This window comes from Sebastes umbrosus, chromosome 11, assembly GCF_015220745.1.
Source record: "Sebastes umbrosus isolate fSebUmb1 chromosome 11, fSebUmb1.pri, whole genome shotgun sequence".
NCBI lineage: Eukaryota > Metazoa > Chordata > Actinopteri > Perciformes > Sebastidae > Sebastes > Sebastes umbrosus.
Genome location: NC_051279.1, coordinates 9,114,629 through 9,141,225, shown reverse-complemented (window position 1 = coordinate 9,141,225; position 26,597 = coordinate 9,114,629). Strand labels below are relative to the sequence as shown.

Genomic DNA, 26,597 nt, shown 5'->3' with positions numbered 1-26,597 from the left:
TTGAGATGATTGGATCAGTTTTTTTCCCCCCATTTGATAACAATCCAAAATATTTTACACGAAACAATTCAAGGCAATCCAGATACACACACACACACACACAAGGCAGGTTTAAATATAAGCATTTAATAAAGTAAAATGAAAAAAAACAGTCATGTATGAACAAGATAGCAAATAACAAATCTGTCAATGCTGTATGTATAGATCATGTACGTCCTCTTTTCCTGGCATAATAAAGCATTGCTTTGTGCGTAGTGCATCTACACGGTTATACACAACAAGAGTGCCGTATTTGAGTGACACTAATCCCCAGAACTAGATAAAATTATAGAATAAACCCAGCGCACACAAACGCCCTTGACCTAAATATTTACAAGATAGCAATGATCAGGTGAGCATTCTCTCTGTCGATGGTGAGAGTGTTACTGAGGCACATATTTTTCAGTGTTTTCTGTGGGTAAAAAATAAAAAAAGTTTTATTTTGAATATAAAAAAAGAAATCATAGCATCTTCTGATGGAACAAAGAGTCATCTATTGTAATTACATGATACAATAATAATGTTACAAAAGAAAGACTGATCCAATTTGGACCTGACAAACTTATTTTAAGTATGAAATGGGAAAGGATACATTCCTATATGTACATTATGGTATGCTATCAGTGCACTGCTACGTGCTCATTTAAAGTAAGTAGTACCCATAATAGAAAGCAACATACCTGAAGCATTCTGCAAAGCTCCAAAACATCCAACATTTAACCATAAAGTTGAGGATCAGAAATTATTTGGCTAGTCTATTCCATAATATTTATTGCAGGTATAAAAAGCTTTGTAGTCACTTACACTTACAGCCAATGCTGAATTGGCAGTCTTTGACATGATCCTCTGTGGGTGAGCAGAAATAGCAACCCGAGGGTCAAAAGGGTAAATGTTTACTTGGCTTGTATTGGCAAGTGAGGACATACAAGCACATTTGTACAATATGCATGATTAAACAAGCACCTGATATGTTTTGACAATGCAGAAACCTGTGTCAACCTGTCTTCATGTGTTAATCCCCAAATCTGTGAAAATTAGAACTATTTTATAATTACATGCTACATACAAAAATTGGATCTGTGCTAGGTAAGTGGTCATTTGCTTATTCAAAGTAAAAGTTGTTGAAAACAAATGCACAGCAACCACCAGCTCTGCCTACAATCTGTTAACATCTTTCTATTCCAAGATTATGACATATTCATTCGTTAGCAAAGTGGGTGCTGAGATGTAACTTTCCACTCTAAAATTAGAAGAGGGCTAGCACAAGCCCAACAAACTGGCTCTGATTTGCCTTCAAAGGGAGCCTTTGAATAGAGGTCTCAGTCCTTGTCCCAATAGGGGGTCCATTTGCAGAATAACTCACAGCCAATATGGAGGCCCCTTCCACCTCTTCCTTGGCTTTAGATAAGTTTCATGGTGAACCTGCCACCTTCACCTCCGTCCCCTCCTCCACCACCCATTGAAGACCGAGGAACAAAGTCAATCGTTGCTGTGTGCTTGATCTGACCTTTGCTCTGGCTCCAGAAGAACATGAAGACAAAACAGATGGCCACTGAGCTGAGGAAAGACAGGAAGCCCATGGTGGTGGCGATGATCAGGGTCTTTGCGTCAAACGGGTATGGTTTGGCCATTTGAGCTGAGGAGTTGGCAGCTTGGGAGTTTGAAGGCTCTACCCAGCCCTCCTCTGAGAAGAAGGGGATGGTTCGGTTACGAGGGAGCCCCTTCACATACAGACCGACAGTCAGGCTGTCATTACCGGCTGCATTACCCGCCAGGCACTGATATGTGCCACTGTCCTGGACTTGGGCAAAACGCACTTCTAGAGTACCATTAGGCAAAACTCTGATTCGCCCTGTTGGAGAAACCACATTCTTATGGGATGAGATCCAGGTGATGTATGGGAATGGATCCCCTTCAGCCTTACAGGAGAAGGTAACTGTAGTGCCCTCCTCTACTCTCGCCTCCTGCGGCCTGCGATCCATGATACGGGCAGGGCGGCAGGTAAACAGCCTCGGGAGCTCCTTCTCGGAGAAGTCTTTGAATTCACGCTGTCTCACTGCATCAGGAGACGAGCAAGTGGGCTGATGTCCGTCAAAGTTCAAGCGCAATCGGCGACGGACCACCCAGATAAGCCGGCAGTCACATGCTAGGGGATTCCCATCCAACCGCAACACCTGAAGGTTCCCCACAGAGTGGAAGACGCTCTCCTCCAGAGTAGCGAGCTGATTGGATGTCACATTAAGCATGCGGAAATAGGCCAGTCCCCTAAAGGCCCCCGGCTCTATTCGTAGCAGGCTCCCTCCTGCTAGGTGTAACTCCTGGAGTCTCAGGAGGTCCCCTAGCAGATTACCTTGGATAACAGTGATGGGGTTGTAGGACAGGTCCAGGTAGCGCAGGTACACCAGGTGACGAAGTGCTGAGTAAGGAACAACACTTAGGTTGCAGCTGTTAATGACAAGTGAGGTCAAATTAAGTCCGATCAGGCTGTTGCCAGCCACAGTGTCCAATGCTGGCCAGTTTGCAATCAGGAGGCTACGCAGACGGTGTAGTCGTCGGAAAGCGTTGTTGGACAGTGTAGTAATAGTGAGGCGTAGCATGCGAAGACGTGTCAGGCTCTGGAGCTGGGACAATGCCTCAGTAGGAACGGAGGTCAGGTTGCTGCGGTCTATGTTGAGCTCCTGCAGATTCTGCAGACCAACGAAAGCCCGCTGGGAGATGAAGACCAAGTCATTCTCCTCGGCATCCAGCGTTTGCAGGTTCAACAATTCTTTGAAGGTATAGTCCAGGAAGACCAGAATCTCATTCTGGCTCAAATCCAGAAAGCGCAGATTGGACAAGCCAGAAAACACCCCAACCGGGATGATCTTGAGTCGGTTATTCTTAATCCGAAGCGTCCTGAGATTCTGTAGGCCCTGGAAAGCCTCCACCTCAATCATGGAGATTATGTTATCACTGAGATCCAACTCTTGAAGTTGCAGGAGGCCAGAGAACTGGCGGCGTCCAACAGTCTTAATCTTATTGTGGGATAAATCCAAACGCCTGGCATCGCTGGAAAAGCCCTCTGGCACTGAGTTCAAATGTTTGCCAGAGCAGATCACTTCTCTAGCCTCAGGGCGACACACGCAGCGTGGAGGACAGCCTCCTGCAGATACACTCAGTCCAAACTGGAGCAGGATGCTCCAAGCCCCCCATCGGACGACTGACTCCACAAACATCTTACCCCCAGCCTGAGAAGAGACACACAAATAAAGACATTAGCTCTGATATTTGTTAGCAGCTAATGCAGAAATGTTAGTGTTACTTTGTAAAAGAAATACAGTGTTAAAACCCAAGGAAGATACTGTATGTTTGTATCACTTATTTTCCTCATTTAGTCTAAACTTGCGTCAAAACATACCGTTTCAGTCTCGGAGTGCAGATTCTCATAACCAGTGGCAGTCAAATTGGAATCAGATTTGAGTTAAGTCCTCTGTAGAGATGTGGTTCTGTCAATAGCATGCCCTTTAGAGTGGCCTGGAGAGAACAGAGAGAAAAAAAACACGTCTTCACAAAATGAAAGAAAATGTTTTTAAGACTCTAAAGTTTAACTTAATGTCCAAACACAAAACAACATCCATAAAAACTTGGTTCCAAAGGTGGATAAAAACAACTGTTTTCCTTTAGTTTAAATTCATCTACCCCCATCACAGTCTATTGGTGTAGTGTTCTGACCACATGCTTCAGCTTCTGGTAGAATAGAAATAAGAAAACTGTAACATAACGGCAATAAGAAAGTCTTCATCTCATCGGCTTGGTGCTCAAACTTGTATGTGTTCTGCTAATGGAAAACTAATGGTGGCCGAGAAGTGTCGAACAAATGCAAAAGCCACAACTCAAACGCAAAAGTCGGAAGAGAGCAACAACAGATGTTGACAATGAAACTGGCCGACTATTATTGCCAGCGGACTGTTATTGGCCTTTTTCGAAATTGAGCCAGGCCTGTGCAGAATCGTTCACCGGCGATTGTTTGCGTTGTGACTTTTGCATTTGTTTGACACTTCTCAGCAGCCATAGAAACAGGACAAACCAGATGAATTAAAAAAAAACAGCTACAAAAACAACTTTCTGAGCAGGCGGTCCCGCCCTGGTTTTAAATGATTAATTTTTGTGCCAGCTGGTCACATGAAAAAGAGTGACTGGATTACCAATGTGGATCTTAAGTGAAGGAAAGACAAACACAAATTGTTTATTGCGTTTTGAGCTTGCTGTTTGTGGAGTTCAGTTTATAGCAATCGATGCCATATATAACTCCTCCACCCATAAAATCCCCATTTGTCTGATGAAGACCAGGACAATAACATGGTGACAGCATTTCCACTGCTGACAATGTCCCATAATTAATTTCTGGTGTTCCTCAGTACGTTTTTCTACTTGCCACTGGATATGACAGCGTGTCCAGTGTGAAGCAGATGTTGCAGCTGATAAGAGTGGCCTACATCTCTGTAAACAAAATCCCTATTTAACTTATTATCAAAGCATATGTCTCACTTTTTACTCTGGACATTTTATCCTCCCAAAGACGGGAAAAGTACCTTTAAGAGTACTTAACACCCATGGTGGAAGTGTCCACATATGATCTACTCTAAAAAATAAAATAAAAAAGTATTAATGCACCCAGCCTAATGTGCGACGTTTCTGATAGAGCAGATGAGGCCTCAGTGGGATGAGAGCTTTGCCCCCTGGCCCAGGCATCTGGATTTAGTCACACCAACTGGAGCTAGAGCCAGCAACAGGGTGATATAGATTTTCAGAATAAAACAAGTTTGTATACCAAATAATCAAATACAGCATTTAGAAACAGTTAAGAGTGTCACAAAAATGCAGACAAATCAGGGTAAAGATTGTAACTTGTCTACCATTTATATACAATACCTATTTCATGTTTGTTTGTTTGTCCTGGAAGAGAGATCCGTACTCGGTTGCTTGGTTTGTGGAGTTTTCTTATCTGAATTCAAAGTCTATGGGTATAGTATGCTGTAAAGATTGCAAAGACCCTTTGAGAGATTTTTTATTTATTTTGGCCTGATTACTTGACCCCACTTGTAATTAAATGCAAGTCATAACTTATTACTTGTTCTTTAATTATTTCATCATTATTTGTATTTGTGTACAGTATATAGTGTTTTAGAATAATAACTGTATAGAGAAACACTTCTTATGTTCAACCAAATCTATAAAGGTTTCATGAGTTTCATCTGTCAAATTGATCACTATAAGTGGATGGTTATTATAACCATTTTTTTTCTTTTTTCTTTATTGCTCATGCGGATTACTATGTAATTGTAATTTATATATTTATTACATACATATATAACGGACAGCTTTGCAATATACTGAATTTTATTGACTGTTTCATAGTACAGTCCAGTTTTTCCAAACGCGGCTTCAGCTGTTTCAAGGGCAGCATCAACCACACGGGCTTTCCCAGTGCGCATCCGTATTTTGTCTCCATCACTAGTAGCCATGATTCCCGATGTTTTAGTAAACAAGGTAGCCTGAGGAACACACAAGTTTCACTGCTGCATCTTGTTGGCTCGCTTTTGGCAGTTTGTCATGAGCTTCGAGGAGACGTTTTCCACTGAGAGAAAATGACTTTCATGATTTCAATGTGCAAGCAGTACCAGCCTCAAGTAGCCAGCCAGAAGCAGACGGGTTACCACGAGGCAAAATATCATGGGAGTAAAGTAAAAAAAAAAATAGAATTATTGTAGTTTGAACATTTTTCCCAGATGTTGTCATGCATGAAAGGACCCAAAATGAACACTGCAAGCTGACTACTTCATAAGGGGATTACTTAAATTAATAAATAAATAAATAATTAATTAATTAATTTAATTTGTATGAGAATAATCTTGTCCCAATCTTCTTGATCCATATAATCAGTTTCCACTAACACTAACATTATCTTTTTTTAGACCTTTGGTTCAAAGTCAAAAATTAATGTCCAGCATGTCATAAAATGATGCCTAATCTGCTCTTATTACTGACGGGAATTGAAAGCATATTGTTAATTACAGTTAGAGTTATGAAATCACTCATCTGACGTTAGGAGTAACCAGTTGAGAGTACACTTAAATAATACAATGGGTTTGATAAATGATAATTTAATAAAATCATAATTCAGTTTAGAAGACATGTAAACTATCGAGTTGCCAAAATGAGCCAATACTTGTACATCTCAAGTATAAAAAATGTGTTCACATCTAGATGAAATCCTAAATCATGAACGTCATGCTACAGATTAAAACAGACATTTTAAAATAAACAATAATGTTACTGATGATAACACTGAGTAAAGAATAAAAGCAACCTGCACATTTGAGGAAAGGAGTCCAGAAAGAGCCCAACTAATGTGAAACACTGCACGGTGAAATATTACATAATTACATTATTCTGCCAGTGTCTGGCCTTTCTAGTTGAATAAACAGGTGCTGGGAAAGTATTTGATGTAAATTATGTATTTCCTTCTCCAACAACTACCACCGCTGAGACCTGCTACAGTACGCGCAACAAAGGTAACCAACCTTTAAATATCTACACTAATTCTTTACACAGCACATATAATGTCCTACAACTGCACAGAGAATTCAAAGCCAAACACACAAACTGCACACAAATAGAGCAAAGCTGGTTCATACAGTAACAAGCAGAGATATAATAAATAATACTTTAAAAATACAGCTAAAAGACAATCCAAAATGCCAGACTGAGTCTAACCTGCAGCATCAGACAGTTCCCAGAGTGTGGACTCGCCCTCGCTGCAGCCTCTCCTGCACGGAGTGGCAGAGTTGTCGACAGTCCCAGAGCTGTACAGTCTTTATCTCATCCCTGCTCTCCATGCAAACAGTTCTTATACCGGCTGGCTGGCTGCGCTGACTCACAACCTCACACTTGTGCTCTTAGACTCCCAGGACTCCTAGGTCTCCTGTTAGACCGATATATCAGAGTGCAGACACACCAGACACCGATACTGGATTTTTATTAAACTTCAGCCGGTTACGATTGATCAGAGGGAGGTTTTCTTGGCCACAGCTGTAATAAAGCAATCTGTCAAAACCCTATATTGCATTTTAACTTTAATTTATTCATTTCTTAGTAAAGAAATTCTTAATTTAAAGGCCTAATGTAGTACATTTGACCATTATGTGGAGTTTTTCCAGCATGATAAAGTCGTAGTGCCTTAAAGACCTATGTGATTTATTTAAAAATACATATTTTTATGGGCTCTTGTGTGAGTTTTATTGTCCCACGATGGTTTTATTGCTCTTTCAGACACTCTCTCAACCTCTGGATGCAAACATTCAAATATAAACAAATTGATTATTGGCATCCAGTGGTGTACTGTAACAGTACTTAAGTATTTTTTGAGTTATTATATTTCTGTCAACTTTCACTTTTACTCCACTACATTTCCTAAATAAAACTTTTACTCCGATACATTTCCTTTTAGCATCTTCATTACTCGTTATTGCAAGCAAGCAGGTTTGTCGAATCAGTGGTCGATAAATCACGTGATGGGTAAGTGAAAAACTGGATTCTGCTCTTTAAATCCTTTAAGTTGTGAATACCTTGTTTTTTTTCAAGTGTAATGTAGTCTCCATTTTTAAGGTGGTGTACTTGTTGAGAGGAATAAACTTCATAAATCGCAAAATTCTGACTTGCTTGCTTTTTTATTGACAGCATTTACTTGTACTTTTACTTTCAATACTTAAGTGCATTTAATATCAGAAAATTACTTTTGATACGTAAATATCAGACACTTTAAGACTTTAACTCAAGTAATATTCTAAAAGGTGACTTTAACTTCTACTAAAATAATTTTCTGCATAGATATCTGTACTTTTACTCAAGTGTGACTTTCAGGTTCTTCATCCACCACAGCGTCAAATATTAGCTTTCAGCCCATAGCAGTCACCTTAGTATTTTAAATGTGTTGATCCCCCCTGAGCCAACTTGTGAGAGACAGAGACTGGCAGGTGTGTGATATCTCAGGCGGGTGGGATGTCAGTTGCTAAGACCTTCCAGCCAATCGGGCCTCAGGATTGCTCCTTCTCTGCGTCTCTGCACACATCATAAAGCTACAGTACAGCCAAAGGTTGTGACCGCGAGTCACGAGCAGGACTGACCCCGTCGGTCAAATTAGAAAGTGAGGGAATAGATGCATTTGTAATTTCGACATCTATTTGTCACCCTGCGTGGAGTGTAGTCACATGAGTGTCCTGTTACGGTGTTAATTAGGCTAACTATTTTCTATTACGCACAGCCACTGGTTGTTTCTATTAATGAAGCAGTTTCAAATTAGAGCCGACAACATTCACTTAAAGAGCACAGAGAGCTCAAAACACCTTCAGGAATATAAAACACAACTGATTCATGTTAAATGATGCTAACAAGTGGCTAAATGAGACTACTAAACGCCATCACGCCGACTAGTCCGCCTTCAGAGCCTCGTTGTGAATACTCGCGCTTATGTGACCGTGTAGTAGTTTGTTTATAGACTAACGTTAGCATTTTACTTCTGGCGATTGCATTCACACTTCAAAAACCATAAAAGTGGAGTTCATTTGTGGAGATTATCTTGCTGAAGAAAACGTGTAAGTATCATAAAGGTTTGTTTGCCACAGAGCTTATTTTCTGCAATAATCCAAAACCCAATGGAAAAATCCCACTGGCTTTTTGTCGAGGGAACCACGGTGATGCTAACTTCTTGGTTGGCCTACACAAATATGTTATCCCTGCACCACTCGATTCAGAGTCCGTTTCCAATTTTGAGTCATGCTCCTAAATTTCAAATAATCCTGTAAATTACAGGCTGGAAATAAATCCATACATTAAACAGAAATAAGCCCAGAATAACTTTTTATGAAAAAAGTAGCAAGATGGCCTTTAATTTGACGTATCCTCATGCAGCGGTTCGTATGATATCTTATGAAAAGTTATTTCTCACTTTCCCGAGCAAGCAAGCGATTAGCGCGCCTGCGCAAGCCCCTGCATTCTGGGTTAAAACAAGTATGTTCGTTACGTAAAATAAGTATGTTAGAACTACTTGGTTAAGTTTAGGCAAGAAAACTACTTGGTTAGGTTTAGGAAATATCTTGGTTTGGGTTAGAATAAGTATGTTTGTTACGTAAAAATAAGTATTTTTGTTATGTAACTTACGTAGGTGGCGTTAGTTAAGTACATAAGTTAGGTTTTGCTTTTGTTTTCACATGGGGAACAAACAGCGTGATCAGTCAATCAGTCTCCTTGGTGAATGTCCGGTGTTTCTCCTATGCCTCCTCTCTTTTTCCAAACTTTGTTGCCCTTTATACTAGGTGGGGTTATTTACGAATTACTGTGCATTACTTTTTGTAGGTATACGTATGAACAATGGATGAAACAGCCTGCTTAATTACCACTTATTGCCATGAAATTTTACTTATTCTCCATAATGACTAATAATTGTATGTAGATGATTTCTTTGAATTGGAGACTTGAAAAATACATTGAATTCAATGATAATCAGTCATGAGTCAAATAACTTTAGAGTTTGCATGATTATATGACAGCTGTGTGTTGGGTTGCACAGCCTGTAAAACATAATGACTGTTGTGACATTGTTCGTCATTACGTTGGTTTGAGGATTTTTTTATTATTATTTCCAGCTATGAAATTACACAATTACTGTAACATTTTAGATATTAGTAGTAGTCACACTTGTTCCTGCTTTTCTTCCCCCTTCTGCTCGTCATTCTTTAGAAGTTTGTTGTTTACTTCAGTTTATTAATAGTGTTGTTTGGTCGGCCATCTGTAACATCTGTGACATTGTTTGTTGTTATGCCAATTTTCAGCCATATATTATGAAATTACTGTAACATCGTAGCTTTTAGTAATCAAACTCTACTCCATGCTTTTTTCTACATCTTGCAGTAATTTCTCAGAAGTCCATTAATCATTTCTCTTTACTTCAGTTTAATAATATTGTTGTTTGATTACTGAGGGAAGTCTGTCCATCTGGTTGTTTCTTGGATTTGCTTACATGGTCTAACCTTTTTGCATAACTCAAAAACATCCACTCTCCTCAAGCCAAGCCAGAGCCAACTCTTACCTAATAAACCCTCATGAAGCCAAAATGCAAACAATATCGAAGCCAAACAGATGTATCCTCTCTGCAGACAATCCTCTGGCAGAGTCCAGCCGTCTTTTGGGTGAACTCCCACTATCTCTTAATTCTTTGAAATAATTCAACTTCCCTGGCTGGGCTCCGTTTGCCTTCTCTCCTCCGTCATCAGACAAAACTCATCAAGTATCTTATCGCCCTTATCGCCTTACATCAATCTGTGGACAGTTCCCACCCCATGTTAAAATTAGGTCTTTCTTCATCGACTGTACACAGCTGCCCATTTAGTCATCACTTGGCTCTGCACAGTTGCTTTATGTTCCCTCGATGGTTGGGATTATGAAAGGATTGTATTACTCAAACTACTAATGAAATTAAAAATCAATCCAAAAAAAATATTTTATTGGGAATCAAGTCATTGATGTTTTGTGGTGTGGAGGATGGCCACCAAAGTGTTTCTATAAAGATGTGTGGTGTTTGTTTGTGCACTATGGTGCTCACCAGAAATGCTCCTTTCAGCAGATTAACGCTGATGGAACATTTTTCTGTCATTCACTAAACTGTTGTTGCAATTCTGGATTGAAAACATCAATGAGACGTCTGTAAATCAGAGGATCATTTTCCCAGTATGAACACTTAAATAGCCCTCATTTAAACCATTATGTCCTAAAAGTTGTAAAATTCACTAATAGCTGAATCCAGGGTTATTTTCCTCAGCATAATGAACGTGCATCAGACCCACAGGACTGCACCGCCCTGCACGCTCATATGACATTTATGGTTCTGCCAGCTTCCTGCTAGCTGTATGCGGCTGTAATAATGGATATATTGGCTGTAATTCATCACTTTTGTTATCTTATACTACACCCATGGGTTGTATGCTGTAAGCCAGTACCGTCTGTTCCCAAACAACCAGCTATCGGCCAGTAGCTAGCAGTGCCAGTAGCATGACATAAACAAAATTTAATGTAGTTGCATGCTATTTATTAACACAGTGCAAAAGCACAGGACACAAAGTCTTATACATCCATTGTCTGTGGTCTATTGGACTCGATTTTGGAAGTCCTTGACATGAAAAAGATTCAGATTGCTCTCAAAATCGGTGTGCGTGATTTGTCTAACTTCCATTTATGTTCTTTGCTCACTTTATGCAAAAAGTAGGCTAAGTAATAGTTATAATAGTATGCATGTTTGTAATATTATATTGTTCAACGCAGGCCATTTGCGCAGAGACATTACAATTATGACAATAGAATTGAAATAATTTTGTTCTACTTTTGTACAGCACTTTGTAGGCGTATATGTTTTACTGGCACCCGGTAGTCGCTTTCAGTCCAAAATGGCGGAAGCGTAGCTCTGCTGCTGGACACTGATGTTGCAATGGAACGAACAATTGGCTTTCACTTCTTAACAATATACGTTCTTTGTTTCTGCTCTGGATCATAATCAACAGAGTGAAGAGTGTCGTTATCGTGCTGGAACAAGGCCAGGAGCAAAGAAGAGGCAATGATTCTCAAATGACTTGAACTCTTCTTCTTGCCTGCATTATGGCTTCATTAGCTTTGAGAAGGAGCTCTCGCTCTCTCCTTCTCTCTCTGAGCTCAGCTCTTTTAAGTGTTACCTTATCTGCCATTCCTCAACACTCAGTCTCTGTTACTTAGGGACCTGCAGCAAAATGTAAAAAACCTGTGACAGACAGTGTGCATGATTCTAGGTGAAAACTTCCTTTGCAACAGGTGCATGAAACAGGAACATGACCTCACATGGGCCGCAGGGTGACAGTCTTTGTTTGCTTCTGAGTTTGGAAGCCCTGAGCATGAATCCCCAAGCAGCCCATCTGACAGAGAATGTACAGTCTGAGCCCGGCTGGGTTTTCTGACACTTGTCAAGGAGCTATTTTTAGCTTGTCACAGTGAGAAAGACAAGAGCCTGGCTCAAATCCCCAATTAAAACGCCTGGAACAGAACAACAGTGCGGGGATCACAGAGCATGAGCTTGTGTCTTTGCACTTTTGTGTGTTTTCTGTGTGAGTGTGTTCGCTGGAATTGTTAAAAGTGCGTGATGGAGTTAGTGTGTGTGTGTATGTGTGTGTGTTTCTTCTTTTTATGGGCTTCTAGCACCTGCTGCAGTGTGACGGCCCCTGAGACCTCCTGCATGCAAGCAGCAAATATTAAAAGGTTTGCTGGCAGAACAGCTGTCGGGTGCATAGCAGGAAAACAAAAGTCGCTTGGTCTTTCCCCTTTGGGTTTGTCAGGGAAAAGACTTGTAAACAAGACCATGTCGGGAGCCGCATCTATGTTAAATAAACAAATACCTGTCTGAAATGCAAGGGAAAAACTAAGAAAACGTTTTCCCACTACAACGGAGGTCTGTTACAGATACAAAAGTAGAAGTAAGAAGTTTAATACTGAAATATGGTGGCCATGAAAGAAAGACAGCTGATTGCTAACTAGACCCCCTCCTTTCTACAATGCAGGGCGAACACAGAACTGTGCAGGAGCTGCCAATGAGTCAGCAGGTGTTGCCATATCATGAACAGAAAGCTGGCTCTTCTCATACACCGCTATACCTACAAAAAATAATGCACTGTTATAATGTAAACGTATATATCCCACAAAATCAAGTCATATGTAATCCGCATAAATGTGAACCAGGAAGTATAAAGAGTGACAAATGCAGCGTAGGGAGGAGGTCGGGGTGGATGAGTGGGTCAAAAAACACTGGACTTTTGCCACAGAGACCGGCGAAAGCCAGCTCCACAACACTGGTGGGTGGCGAGACGCATCGAGGAGGAGAACGATGCCAGTGCTCCAGCTCAAAAACAGCATTCGGCTGTCACTCCGAGGGAAATTAACAAGTTTATAGCTGGTTACGTGGTGGAAATGAAGCTACCAATATCAACTGTAGAGTCTCTATCTTTCCGTAAGATTATTAATAAAATCCTTATGACGTGGAGGGAACGGTGCCTCACAGAAAAAAACTGTTTGCTATCTCAATATAATAAAGAGCTATAAAGGGGATATTGCGTCTGTCATTCCTGCCTGCAGATCAACAGATGCCGTAAATGAGGCTATGCAAAGAGGGTAGAGTCAATACATTCAAAAGGTAGGCGCACAGTAGGCTACAGCCTCTGGACAAACATGCGCAAGGAATCGCAAAAGAGTTTTCATTTTTGGTAACACAAAAGTACATTTAACGAGTTACTCTTCTCAGTAAGTAATGCTGTAACGTAACATGATTAATAGTAGTAATATTGTAATGTAACAAGTTACTTTTATAAGTGACATTATCCAACACTGTTGACAACTGACGCAATATGGACTCGTTTGAGAAGGGAAATTAATGTCTTGTGTCAAAGTCTGTAGGACGTAAAGTGTGACATTCTCCAGATCTTCACATCTTTGGAATTACTGACACAATATGATATACCAAGATCATAGATGGATCATTCAGTTAAATTTGTGAAGTTGTCACATGTGTACTCTTAACTTAATTATTAGCTAAATTTGGAGAATGACACAATGGTGGACAGGTGAAAACTGAGCATCTGTTGTTATCACATAATCCAGTTGGTGGTAGAGGAATGTAATCTTCACATAATTCATGTCTACATTACATAATATTTCCACTCATTGCAGAACATTTTATTGACAGTGTTTGGAGGTTAATAAGCAAGCCATTTCTAATTCTATACATTTTTTTAAAAGGCTGTAAGGAAAATGCAGACCCATGAATACTAATGTCACCAAGGAAGGGCGTGTTTGCCTGGTTGCATGGTTTAAAATGGCATGTGTGGGGAGAGATAAAGAAAAGTGTGTGTCGGTGTGGCTGCGAGCTTGTGTCTGTGACAAATGGGATTATATTAATTGTTAACCTCTATGCCTACACATTGAAACACATTTATTTTATCTGAAAGTCATGAATTGTACTTGTTTTTATGTAGCTTGTTTTGAAAGTATTTACTCAAGAGCAAACCGACATGAGATCTGTCACGACAGCGTCAACATTCAGAAATGACCTGAAAACACGACTATTTTCTCTGGCTGATTAGTCAACATATTCTCACTCCCAACTCGTCAATTACTGCCGCTTGGTCAGTGGTCCTATGCTTCACACTGTGACGCTCTAGGTACGCCTTTGCACTCAGGGACAGCATGTCAAGGTTCTGCTTGTTACATGCTCTTTGAGAAAAAAAACTTTCAATAGTATAGGTTAACTTATTTTTTTAGGTTTACTTACGCAATGAAAGTATATCTTATCTCATCTTATAATGACACTTTGCCAGACCCCTCTGCGTCACTCTTTTCGGTCGTAGTAAACATGTACATAATGTTGTCAAGTGAACAAAAACACTTGCTTAGGTTCAGACAATAAAACCACTGTAGCAGCGTTGGTCTTAAATGCAAGATGCAAGGTTTGCTTTTTTTTTCTTTTGGAGTGTGGGTGTTTTTTCTTTCCAACTTATGGATCTATCAGAGAAACTCCCACCTGGGCAGCCACTGCCAGTTTCAACCCAGTCTATAGCTCAACATTTGGAAGGGATCAAAGTGAACAAAGCTAATGGGCCAGATGCAATGTGTGGAAAATACTGTGCCGATGATACTGTGATGTATTTGAAAGACTATTCCAGCTCTCCTTAGACTCTGCGGTTGTTCCTGATCTGTGGAATAATTCATTATTCCAATACCGAAGATCAGTAGACCTAAAATCCTCTATGATTTGCGGCCAATAGCATTAACATCACTGAAAACTGTGGAGAAAATTATTGTTAAATCAGAAAGTGTGGATCTAACTGGACCAACTCTCGACCCCCTGCAATTTGTGTGGGAGAGATAAGTAATTGATATACAGACGGTCAATTTGTGGGTGGAGTATTCCTTTAATTGGGACGGCAGCAGCTCAGTCCGTGGGGGCTTGGCTTGGGCACTCTACTTTGACCAAGTACTGAGTGTGAACTGGTAGCTGGAGAGATGCCAGTTTGCCCCTTGGGCACTGCCAAGGTGCCCTTGAGCAAGGCACCAGACCCCCAACTACTCAGGGTGCTTTCAGGGGCAGCTCCCTCGCTCTGACATCTCTCCATTAATGCATGTATATACTGTAAGTCCTGTTTGTGCATGTGTGTATTTCGGGCCTGTTTGTACTGTGTAAAAAATAACAGAGTGATACAATGGAATTTCCCCTTAGGGGATCAATAAAGTGCCTTCTTCTTCTTCTTCTTCTTCTTCTTCTTCTTCTACTTCTTCTTCTTCTTCTTCTTATTCTTCTACTTATTCTTATTCTTCTTCATACTGAGCAAGTCCTCAAATATATACATATCACTTGCCTTGAATTACCCCTTGAGGGACGAATAAATTATTTTGAATTGAAATGGTAACCCAGATGTATTTACATGAAATGTCAATGGAAAACATGGGTAAAATAAAAAAAGAGGGCAAACGTGATTGTTTGCATATGAAAAAGTAAATATGTTTGTAAGAGCAAGATGGACAGAGAGAGTGAGAGGGACAGACGCATTATAAGTATGGGTGTGTTTGAATATTTACACCCATGTAACGTGTGGTAGAAGTGGGTCACAGTGACAGATCCACTCACATCGGTCTTGTTCCAGACTGTGTGTTGGGTAAAGCACTCTGCTGTAATTCCTCATTCTGACGAGGAGCGAGTTAAGACTCTGTGCAACGTCACGCAAAGTGCGTCGTCTGCAATATTAATAATAGCACAAATAAATGAGGGAAGGGAATTAGTCTCAGTGCAGCGCCTATGTGATGTGACAAATTAGGTCGTCTCAGCTAACAGCGGCGATGCGTCGGATCCATCGATGTGCATCAGAGGGATGAGGGGAGGTCACGCATTAAAGTGGAGCTGACTGGTGGGACACAGAGGTCTCTTAACCTGGAACAGGTCAACAGGGAACATACGTACTGACTGTTGACTTCAACTGCAATCAACTCCTTATAAAATGTGGTGCAGCAGACTGTTGGTTTGTTGTTATCAGATATCAAACATGTGCCTCATGTTTCTATTATAGACTAAAACTTAAAGTCCACTGGGAGAAGAAGTACTCAGATCAGAGTATAAAAGTTGTAGGCCTACACTAGAAGACAATGGCACATTTTCTCGCACAGCAAAAGTAAACAAGCGTTAGTCCTCGACCAAAGAAATTATTAGTTGACTAACAGTCATACAATTTTGTCGACTAATCGATTAGTTGATTCAATGGACAGATATGTAAGACTGAGTTTCTCCATAAACAAAAGCACAACTTTAAATCTTGTGTTTACCAGAAATGTGCTCATAAGTTTCTTGGAAATAAGTCATTCAGCAGGAAAAAAACGTAAAAAACGACTAATCGACTAAAGAAATCTTAGTCGACAAAGACCAAAATGACTGCGTAGTCGACTAATTGACTAAAAGGATCAGCACCTAAAAGCATCAAAAGTAAAGATACTTGAAGCAGAAGGGTAGAGTTCATTTTCCAGATCATTGAAAGAAACAAAGAAGAACTCAATGAGGTGAATTATAAGGGAAATTAACAATGATGAGAAATGGGAGGAAAGCAATAAGGAGAAAATGAAACGAGGAAAATTAGGCAAAAGGTGAAAAATGATATATAAAGGAGAAAAAGGAAAGGAAAAAGGCAACAAGGTGGAAAAAGGAGTGAAAGAAAGCAATGATTAGAAATAGAAGGGAGGAAGCAATAAGGGGAAAATGTTGGGAAAAACAAGAAGAAGAAAAGGGAGTAAAACTGTACTCAAGTACACTTGAGGAAATGTCCTTATATTAGTTACTGTCAGAACCTCTGACACAAAATCTTTCTACCGATCAATAAAGGTCATGTCGAAGAAAGCTGTAGAGGCACTTTTCGTGGCTCTACAAGTTTTCAGTTGTGCAGGTTAAGAGGAAATGAGGGAAGCTTGAGAACAAAAGTAGAAAGAAATCATTATTGTAATTTTTTTTTCTTTCTATTTCATAGAAAAGCGATCAACTCCATAATCTCCCCTCTCTAGTGTGCAGGTGGAGCTTTTCCTCTTTGGCACACTTACAGGCCTGCATGCTAATCTGACGGGGCCGATCCACAGTCCCACCTGGTTTCCTACTGAGCCTGAGCCGGTCAAAGTAAAAAAAGGGAGGGGGTAGGCACGTCAGTGCTTGTGCTGTACATGTGTGGGAGGGGATTGGAGGCTTGTAACTGGCAGGTCATAGACTTGATTCCCCATAACGTCTCCATTTCTGTTTTCTTTGAGCAACCAGTACTTCCAGAAGTGTTTTTTCTTGTTATTAATCTTTCTGTCACTATATAAACTACACATGCTACACACTGCTATCTCTTCCCACTGAAAACAATGAAGACATTTATGTATTTCTTTTAGTTTTAATTCTCAGATTTTTAGGTTGTAGTAGGCTCATTTTAGCAAGGAAAAACTGTCAAAGGGGTCCCTTGACCTCTGACCTCAAGGTATGTGAATGAAAATGGGTTCTATGGGTACCCACGAGTCTCCCCTTTACAGACATGCCCACTTTATGATAATCACATGCAGTTTGGGGCAAGTCATAGTCAAGTCAGCACACTGACACACTGACAGCTGTTGTATATTTAGTATATTTATGATGCTAAATGCAGTACCAGTGAGGGTTTTTGGACAATATTTGTCATTGTTTTGTGTTATGAATTGATTCCCATTAATAAATATACAGTATACATACATTTGCATAAAGAAAACCTATTTGCCCACTCCCATGTTGATAAGAGTATTAAATACTTGAAAAATCTCCCTTTAATGTACATTTTGAACAGATAAAAAAAGTGTGATTAATTTGCGATTAATCGTGATTAACTATGGACCATCATGCGATTAATCGAAATAAAATATTTAAATCGATTACAGCCCTAGCAATTTTGTATGTGACTACAAAGTAACTCAACACATCCCAGTCATGGTAACCCATTTTTGAGACATTTACACCCTGAGGGTAACACGTTAATGTTCTCAGAAGCCGGTATTGATGTCTAATGCTTCGTACACCTGACTATCCACCCTGACCTCCTCTTTAAGTCAAGTCAAATCTAAATCGTTGGAGCATATACACCATCTATCCTTACACCCTTGATTTGGATGAGGGGGTATAACAACGTCACACTACTTCTGCCTTTGTATAACTGCAAGAGGTCACTTGTCAAGAACGCTTGAACAGCGATTGTTTCAAGCATTGGAACAAATTACCAACGCTGTCATTGTCTCTGGTGATAATAGTCTCGGAGTGTTGTCCTTTCACAGCGAGGGCGTGATGCATGTGGAGGGAAATGCTACAGTACAAGCACTTGGAGCTGTTGGTGTTATAAGAAAGATCCTTTGTCTGCTTCTATGTATTCTCTCTATAGCAGCTGATTGCACAACTGTGACATCATCATATGAATTGAAAAGAATATTTATTCTTTCTATTGGACCACCGTGAAGTACTGGCCACGTCTCCAAGGACCCTGCCTCTTGCCCATTGCATGCTAAATAATCTCCAGCCTGCAGGACCTTGGCTAAATGGGTATAGAAAGTTGTCACATGCATATGAATCATTATTGAACAGACAGCCAGTAAGTGGGAGCTTTTACATTTGATGTTTTCCTCTGGTGGACAGGAAGTGATGTTTCCAGTAGCAGCAAGAGCAGTTTGTCTGGAATGAATAGAGGCAGAAATGGGCAGGTTGTTAAGGTGCTCAGTGTGCTTGAGAAGAACTAGTTCATACTCTGTGTCGTCCCACCACATCAAATGTGTTTACGCCTGTTTTGAATGGCTTCACTGGTGGTGCAAAAAGCCCGTTATCATAGACTCCTCCTGGCTGCTGATCTCCCTCTCTTCAACAATTCTGTCTTAAGCATGACTTTGTAGTCTTTTACGCAATTAATCACACGAATGAGGACAAGTCTTGTACAGTCTGTCCTTGAAGGCATTCGTGGCGTCGCACTCGGTTGTACACACGAACTGCGACAGAAGCTGTGTGACAAAGGAGAGCATTCTTGTATCCATTCAATATGTACCTTAAAGGGAGATTTGTCAAGTATTTAATACTCTCACCAACATGGGAGTGGGCAAATATGCTTGCTTTATGCAAATGTATGTATATATTTATTATTAAAAATCAATTAACAGCACAAAACAAGAACCTGACAGCTCCATCTAGTTGAGTCAGTATCAGCCCAATATCCAATACGGGTATCAGTGCATCCTGACTTTAAAGCTAAGGATAAAGGAAAAAAGCATCACATGCACACTGAATGACATAAGCTTCCCTAAGTTTTTAGTTTTTAGAGGACTGCTGCTCCCCCATGCAGCCCCTGCATCTTTGCAGACTTTGTCATTCCCAACCTGTCCACCAGATGTTCCCAGAGTTCCCTGCTCCTTGTCAATCACCCGACCCAGTTCCTCCCTGCCACACCTGTCACTCGTTCCCTGATTAAGCACCAGTGTATATCCAGGCCACCTTCCCACTCTAATTTGTCAGTTCTTTTGTTGCTTCTTTGCCATAGCTTTCCAACCATTCCCACTTGTCAGTATTGTGCCCCTGTTCTGTAAACTTGCCCTCTCAAATTTGCCAACAAGTTGCCAATCCTGTTCATTACCCTTTGATTCTAGTAAAGTTAATTTAATTCAACCTGCTCTGCCTTGCTGCGTCATGCATTTGGGTCCTCTTCCGTGTTGCCGTGACTGTGACAATGATGTGAATGGTAGATATTTTGGCTGATGCTACCCTCCATAATTGAAGCTACTTAAAAAACAATCAGACAGACTGGAATATGTTTTAGTCCCACTTCATTCTTTGAACTGAAGTAAAATGCCTGTGAGACAAGAAGCACATGCAAAGAAAAACGAAGCATATAATCAAACTGGAAAGGACTGATGCATCTTGGAAATGGAAATATGGCATGAAAGAAACCTTTAATATAAAGATGCTTTTTTCTTGCCCAAACAACACAAGGCTGCTGCTGACACAAGCCCGGGGCCAGCACCATTCAACTCCTTATTCGTGCCCGGACTACATTTCTCTAGTGGCCACGAACATCTGATCTTTCTATTCATCTTCAAAAAGACTTCAAATGACTGTGTGGCCTGAATAGTGCTTCTGTGCACGATGGGTTCAAAAGTGCTGTGCACCACAGATTCTGCCCTGGATACATGTTTTCATGTGCAAACCCTCCAAAAGCAGGTCTGGTTGAGACTTGGATGAAAAGACGACCAACTCAACTCAGGAATCAATTTATATGAAAATGAAGACGTTCATTATTTGTAAAAAACAACAGAAGCACTGAACATGACGGTGGTGTTAATCTCATTGCTGTTAAGACTGAAAATGTGGTGTGTGGATGTATTGTTCCAGGCTCAGATACATCTTCTCCCAGACAGCTCGCCAACTTCTTTGGCTAAGCCTGGTATTAAGGTGCTGCTGTTGGAAAGAAGCTGCAGTGAAAAACACCCATTTTTCTCCTTCCTCAATACTTTTGCTAATCTGGAATACATTTAAACATGTAGAATTATTCAAAAAGTATGAAGTATGTCTGCAGCAATTCAAAGCAGGCTGACCCATCCAGCCCGCTTTCATTACCAGGACGTCAAATACCAACACTTTGTCACGGCCGTCGGCGTAAGATACCGACACACAAGGCACCCTCTAGCGTCAGTTTGAGACTCACAGGGATTTCCATTAAATATAATGTAAACCCGTCTGCGTCAATATGAAACGCTCAGGGTATGGTGATGTAGTTTCAGCGTCAGTATGTGACGAGTTGAGATGAGAATGTGTTGACTTATCACACTTATTAAATCGTGGAACACAAATACATTTAAAAAGGGGGATGAATGGGTTTAAACATAATTTACTCAGGATTTTAATGTTACTTAAGTATGGAAGTTACGTGACAAATAAGTCAACGTTGACTTCTGGTTTCATGCAAGACATGAACAGCGGTCTCCTGGGTGAAAGGCCTGTGTTTTTAGACCCAGCCATCCACCCTGACTTTGTCCTATGCGGACTTTGTCGCTCTTTATACTATGTCACCTGTCCTGGCTCACAATTACGTATGTGGGCTACAGGATTACATATGAATTGATTATGTGGGTTATATACAAATTTAAGTGCATTATTTTTAGTAGGTATAGCTACGAACGGTATATAAGAACAGCCTGAGGGTTCATTCTTGACCTTGAAAATTGCAGTTTTAATAAAGAAGTCTCATCACATAGTGAACTTAGTTGTTTTTTTGTTTTTTTTATATCCACATACAGTACTACATGATGCGACTGGAAGCTTTGTATACACCAAGTACAGTAAATAGACCTTGTGATGAGAATCTTTTGTCAAAACAAAGTAAATAAACTCATATTGCAACTACAAAATGGGTGAAACTGAAATATTAATATCTAGCTGCAAGGCACTTACAAAACCTCTTGGATCTTCTGGAATCAACCAGGAAAGCTGTTCAATAAATTAAACTAAGTGAAACCACGACCAAAGCTTTCCCCATTAGAAACCTAATCATTTTACTTAACTTAACCCACAAACCTGACCAAAACAATAAGCTATACATCTTGAGTTTGGTGCAGTGCCCAAAAGCACACTTAAATCTCCAAATTTATTAGGAGTTCTCTGTTGAAGAGAAAGTCACACAATAACAAACATGTTAACCGATCAAGACAACGGTAGACCAGCAACTCCAGGTAGAATTACTGTTTTTGTCAATGGTCTCTGGTGGCTTTGAAGAGAGCATAGATGACTGCTTCAGTTCCCATCGGAAAGGACTGTCTTACAGCAAGGTAAAGCTGTGAAAATATTAGAATTATATCGTTCACTTAAACTGATACTGACTTTTTTTAGGTGGGCCTTCCTTTTAGGTGTCTAAAATCCGTTTTGCTGCTGCCACCGTCCACAGCAGTACATTTCTTTGTTCCCGTGCTGGTACTCCTATCTGTTTCCCCAAACTGGGGTTGTAGCAACCATCATCTGCTGTAGGTAATATGGTTGGGTGATATGTTAAAAAAATTTCAACCGGCAATTGTCAGCCCAACAACCGGTGATTGCCGATATATATTGGTGTAATTTCAGCTGGAAGATCAGTTGTTCTAGCGGCGGAGCATTGTAAAACACACTTCATTCAACTTGCCTAAACCTAACCATGGTCGTTTGTTTTTGTTTCGCAGTTTAGTTGCATGGCATAAAAATAACACACAAAAGAGGCGTACAAATGACACACGAAAAGGTTAAAATGCGTTCTCATGACACACGGAATGTCCTTGTAATGTCGTGCTATTTATATGCCATCCCATGAGATCGGGTTGGAACGTCAATGCCTGGCTGGATAGTTCTACCACTGAGAACATGAAGGCAAGGCAAGGAAACTAGTTTAAGACTCGTCATATACTTCTTTGCCTGAAGCTGAAATCAATTTAAGTCTGGAGCAGCTGCCCAATATAACAGTCCAGATAAATCATCCCCTAACAAGGAGACTGACATACTTCCTCTGCATAAAATGCCCTCTGATTAAATTGCCCATTTGGCAGAATCCCAAGTGCCAAATCCTTGGTTCTCCCTTGATGGTGATCTGCTCCTCCTGAGCCACATTGCAACTGATGTGATGTGTGTCCTCATTATGACAGGAGGAGAGGACAGAGAGTTTGCTGCTGGTCTGAGTTCACCTCTGCGCCCTCTCTGAAATGCTGATCCTGGCTTATATCAGACTGCAGGTGAGATGATAATCAAATCTAACAGGAGGAGCCAAGTTTGGAAACGATACAGTTTTTTGGGTGAGAAACAGAGGTGATCAGAGCCACTGTGAGACCGAAGCATCTTGATTTAAACAAGCCTCACACTGTCCCAGAGGGGATAGACACTGCAGTTACTGACGTCCGTAATCCTGCTGAAACGCAGTTAAAACACAGTCTGCTCTGGCCCTTTTTAGGTTTATGGAACAAACTATCCGGAGGATTACTGTTCACATGGACTCAACAAAAAACAACAACAACAAAAAGATTTGCACAAACAACAAAAAAACTAGGCTGGAAAGTAAAGTAGTAATGTCACGTTTTTTGTTTTGTTTTCTATAAAAGAACGGTTAAGAGATCTTATAAAAACAAAGGGGAATGAAAATATTAATATAGGTCAGTATTTAAACTCTGTACCAGACACAATACAAGTTATTAATATTATGGCAGTCTTGTAGGCATTCTTATAATGGGGACTTGGTTTGGAACATAGAAAAGAGAAACAAGTCCCCCTTATTATCAACATATCTAGATGAAGACAAAACCACCACAATAAAAAATAACAACAATCAAAATAATATAACTGGAGACGATGGGATCACACCAGCCGTGATGCCAAATCAGACCAGGGCGTAAAGTGAAGGGGCAATGGCCCCTTACCCACAAAAGGCATATAAATGCCATGATAATGCGCAAGGCGTTTAGCGTGCAATAAGTACGACTTTCTTGATTTCTGCGTGTCATTTGTACGTCATGTATCCTGCACTGACTGTAATGTAAATGCACCTGTGTATGAATACTACAGTAACAGTTAGTGATGGGAGGTGGATGGATCTAACAAACATTGGACTTTTAACAAGGAGACCGGTGTTCGAGTCCGTTGTTGACCGGTGTTTTGTTTTGTAAGTTACGTTGTTGAGGTTTGTCACCGATTGTCATGTTTTTATATTGACGTTTGTGACATGTTTTCTGTAGTCTGTGACTGCGGATGTTTCCGTGGCGTACAAATTACACAAAAATGCTAAAATGCGTACTCTTGACACGCGGAATGTCCCTGTAATGTTGTGGTATTTATACACCTTCCTGTGAGACCGGGTTGCCGTTTCCTACCCCTTTCCAGCACCCTTGCTCGGACCACACCCATCTTCGACCTTAATTTTGATCTCAACTACACACCTGTAAAGTTTTGTGACTGCATCTTCCACGGTTGCGATGCTATCGTGGTTACAAAATCTGTCCACAAACCGACAAACGTAAAAATATAGACACCTGGCAAAGTACTCAAAAACCTCTTCCATGGTAGTTCCCGCTACAGTAGGTTTCTCCATGCAGAACCACATTTTGCCATGATGACACACACTCACAAGGTGAAAATAATACCTGCTTCGCTGTTGTGGCTGGAAACCAGCCAACAATATAAACAGACAACTTTGTTTCAGATATGACATCATATATACAGTACATCACTACTATACCAGCAACTTGAGGCTTCATTTTCAAGTTTTCCCTTGCTAGTGCTACACTAAATCTGATTTGAGTGAAACCTTGAGGAAAATAATTTAATTAGATTCCATTTGGATGATAGTAAGCCTAAATAATAAAAAAGGAGGAGAAAAAAAACTGCAAAAATAGACCACAGAAGGCACTGGCACACTTAAAGCTGCACCAATGGGAACATTTGAGGATTATTATAGTGATTCCATAATAATAATAAATGAGGATTAAAGAATAGCATAAAGTCAGTACTGAGTTGCCATATCAAACATACAGTTTGCTATAAATAGCAATTGGGTATTATAGAATTGATGCAAAAAATGTTGAAGCTTATTTCAGGTTCAAAAACAAGTACAACTGATTAAAACCTGAAAAGTAATTATAGGGTTTTTTTTTAGGAAGAAGTATCGAAATTGAAAGTATAGAAATTGAAAGTGAACTCACCAGTTGAAGCATCGCAACAAAGCTTCCACCTCTTTAATGCTCATCGTCCGTCTCCAACAGAAAAACGCGTTCATCTCTGTTCAGGACACTTTCCCTCTTCCTCTTCTTCCTCCTCTTCGTCCTCCTCTTCTGCCTACATTCAACCAGACTTTTCCAACATCTGTCGCATCAGAGTCACTTCGCCCTCCTTCTTCATTAATTTCCTTTTTTCCGACTGTCGAGTATACCTCGGGGGAGATCTCGGATAATTGCGCTACTAAAATAATTTAGGTCGACTGTGTCTGTGCGCGCCTTGTTGTGTGTGGTGATGCTGAGGAGACGCTGCTGCGCTCTGAGCGCGCTGCTGCTGCTGCTGATGCTGCTGCTGCTGCTGATGCTGCTGATGTTGATGCTGCTGATGCTGCTGCTGATGCTACTGATGCTGATGCTGCTGCTGCTGCTGATGCTGCTGCTGCTGCTGCTGATGCTGCTGCTGATGCTACTGATGCTGATGCTGCTGCTGCTGCTGATGCTGCTGCTGCTGCTGATGCTACTGATGCTGATGCTGCTGCTGCTGCTGCTGCTGCTGCTGATGCTGCTGCTGATGCTACTGATGCTGATGCTGCTGCTGCTGCTGCTGCTGATGCTGCTGCTGATGCTACTGATGCTGATGCTGCTGCTGCTGTTGATGCTGCGGATGCTGCTGCTAATGCTGCTGCTGCTGCTGCTACTGATGCTGCTGATGCTGATGCTGATGCTACTGCTGATGCTGCTGATGCTGCGCCCTCCGCATCTCCATCCCTCCACTCAGCTCAAGCAAAACATCCCACAGATTTAAGGCTGGATCCGCGCCATGTGTCGGGGCCGTAATGCCCTTAAATCCCCACTGAACTAGTAGTGTAACGATGAATGGGTCCATTACAGTTTTATAAAACATGAATCAAGTCGTTCTTTCACCATAACTCCATTTTAGTCAAGTTAAATTAATTTCTATAGCACATTAAAAACAACATGAGCTGACCAAAGTGCTTTACAGACATAATGCAGAATAAAAACAGGTCAACAGTGCAGACAACAAAATCTCACACATCCACAGGCAGAGACCAAGGTAAAGTCCATGAGTAAAAGACTGTTATAATGAGCATTATAAAAGGCCAGTTAGTAATCACAATTCAAGTACATTCAAAAGCCAAAGAAAAGAGGTGGGTCTTGAGCTGTGCTTTGAAAGACTCTGAGGGAGCAGATCTGATATGGACATTTTAGCTCCACATATTTTAGTAAAAGTCCCATTATCCTGGTCGTTTTTTACCATCAACAAATTCCCATCACTTTTATGTATGTTTAAGTGCTGAGGACTTGATGTGCTTTTCCTAATATAGGAGGCTGGATTCGGAAGAAAAAATAGATTAAAGTAGACTAATAACTGAAGTGATGAAAATCATGAGCAGTATAAGAACATTGAATCAAATATTGTAGTTTAGTAGTTTTCATGATTTCTTTCACTTTACAAATGATAAAACAGCACTTCTCTGATAAATTAAGTTACTTTACTTGTGAAGTAAAAGAGTTTGCATATAAAATATATGGCTAAAGGATTGATTCATAAAATGTAATGCATAATTAAAGTGACCCAGCAAATCTGCAGCAATCTGACTGGGAACCTGTAAACTTGAGAGCTTCAGAGAACCCCTTGTATGTTAATGAAGACACAACAATACAGACAAAAATTGATATTCCTGTAATCTAACCATTTTTCT

At 40.5% G+C, this 26,597-nt stretch overlaps 1 protein-coding gene across 1 annotated transcript; it reads right to left on the bottom strand.

Annotated features, from left to right (window-relative positions):
- Nucleotides 1-106: 106 nt before the first annotated feature.
- On the bottom strand, nt 107-25,227 carry lingo4b (leucine rich repeat and Ig domain containing 4b). Its single transcript, XM_037783733.1, has 3 exons — nt 24,862-25,227; nt 3,437-3,552; nt 107-3,266 (listed from the first exon to the last, which is right to left on the bottom strand). The coding sequence occupies exon 3, from the start codon at nt 3,252-3,254 to the stop codon at nt 1,440-1,442; it is 1,815 nt and encodes a 604-aa protein (XP_037639661.1). The 5' UTR covers nt 3,255-3,266; nt 3,437-3,552; nt 24,862-25,227; the 3' UTR covers nt 107-1,439.
- Between the last annotated feature and the right edge of the window lie 1,370 nt (nt 25,228-26,597).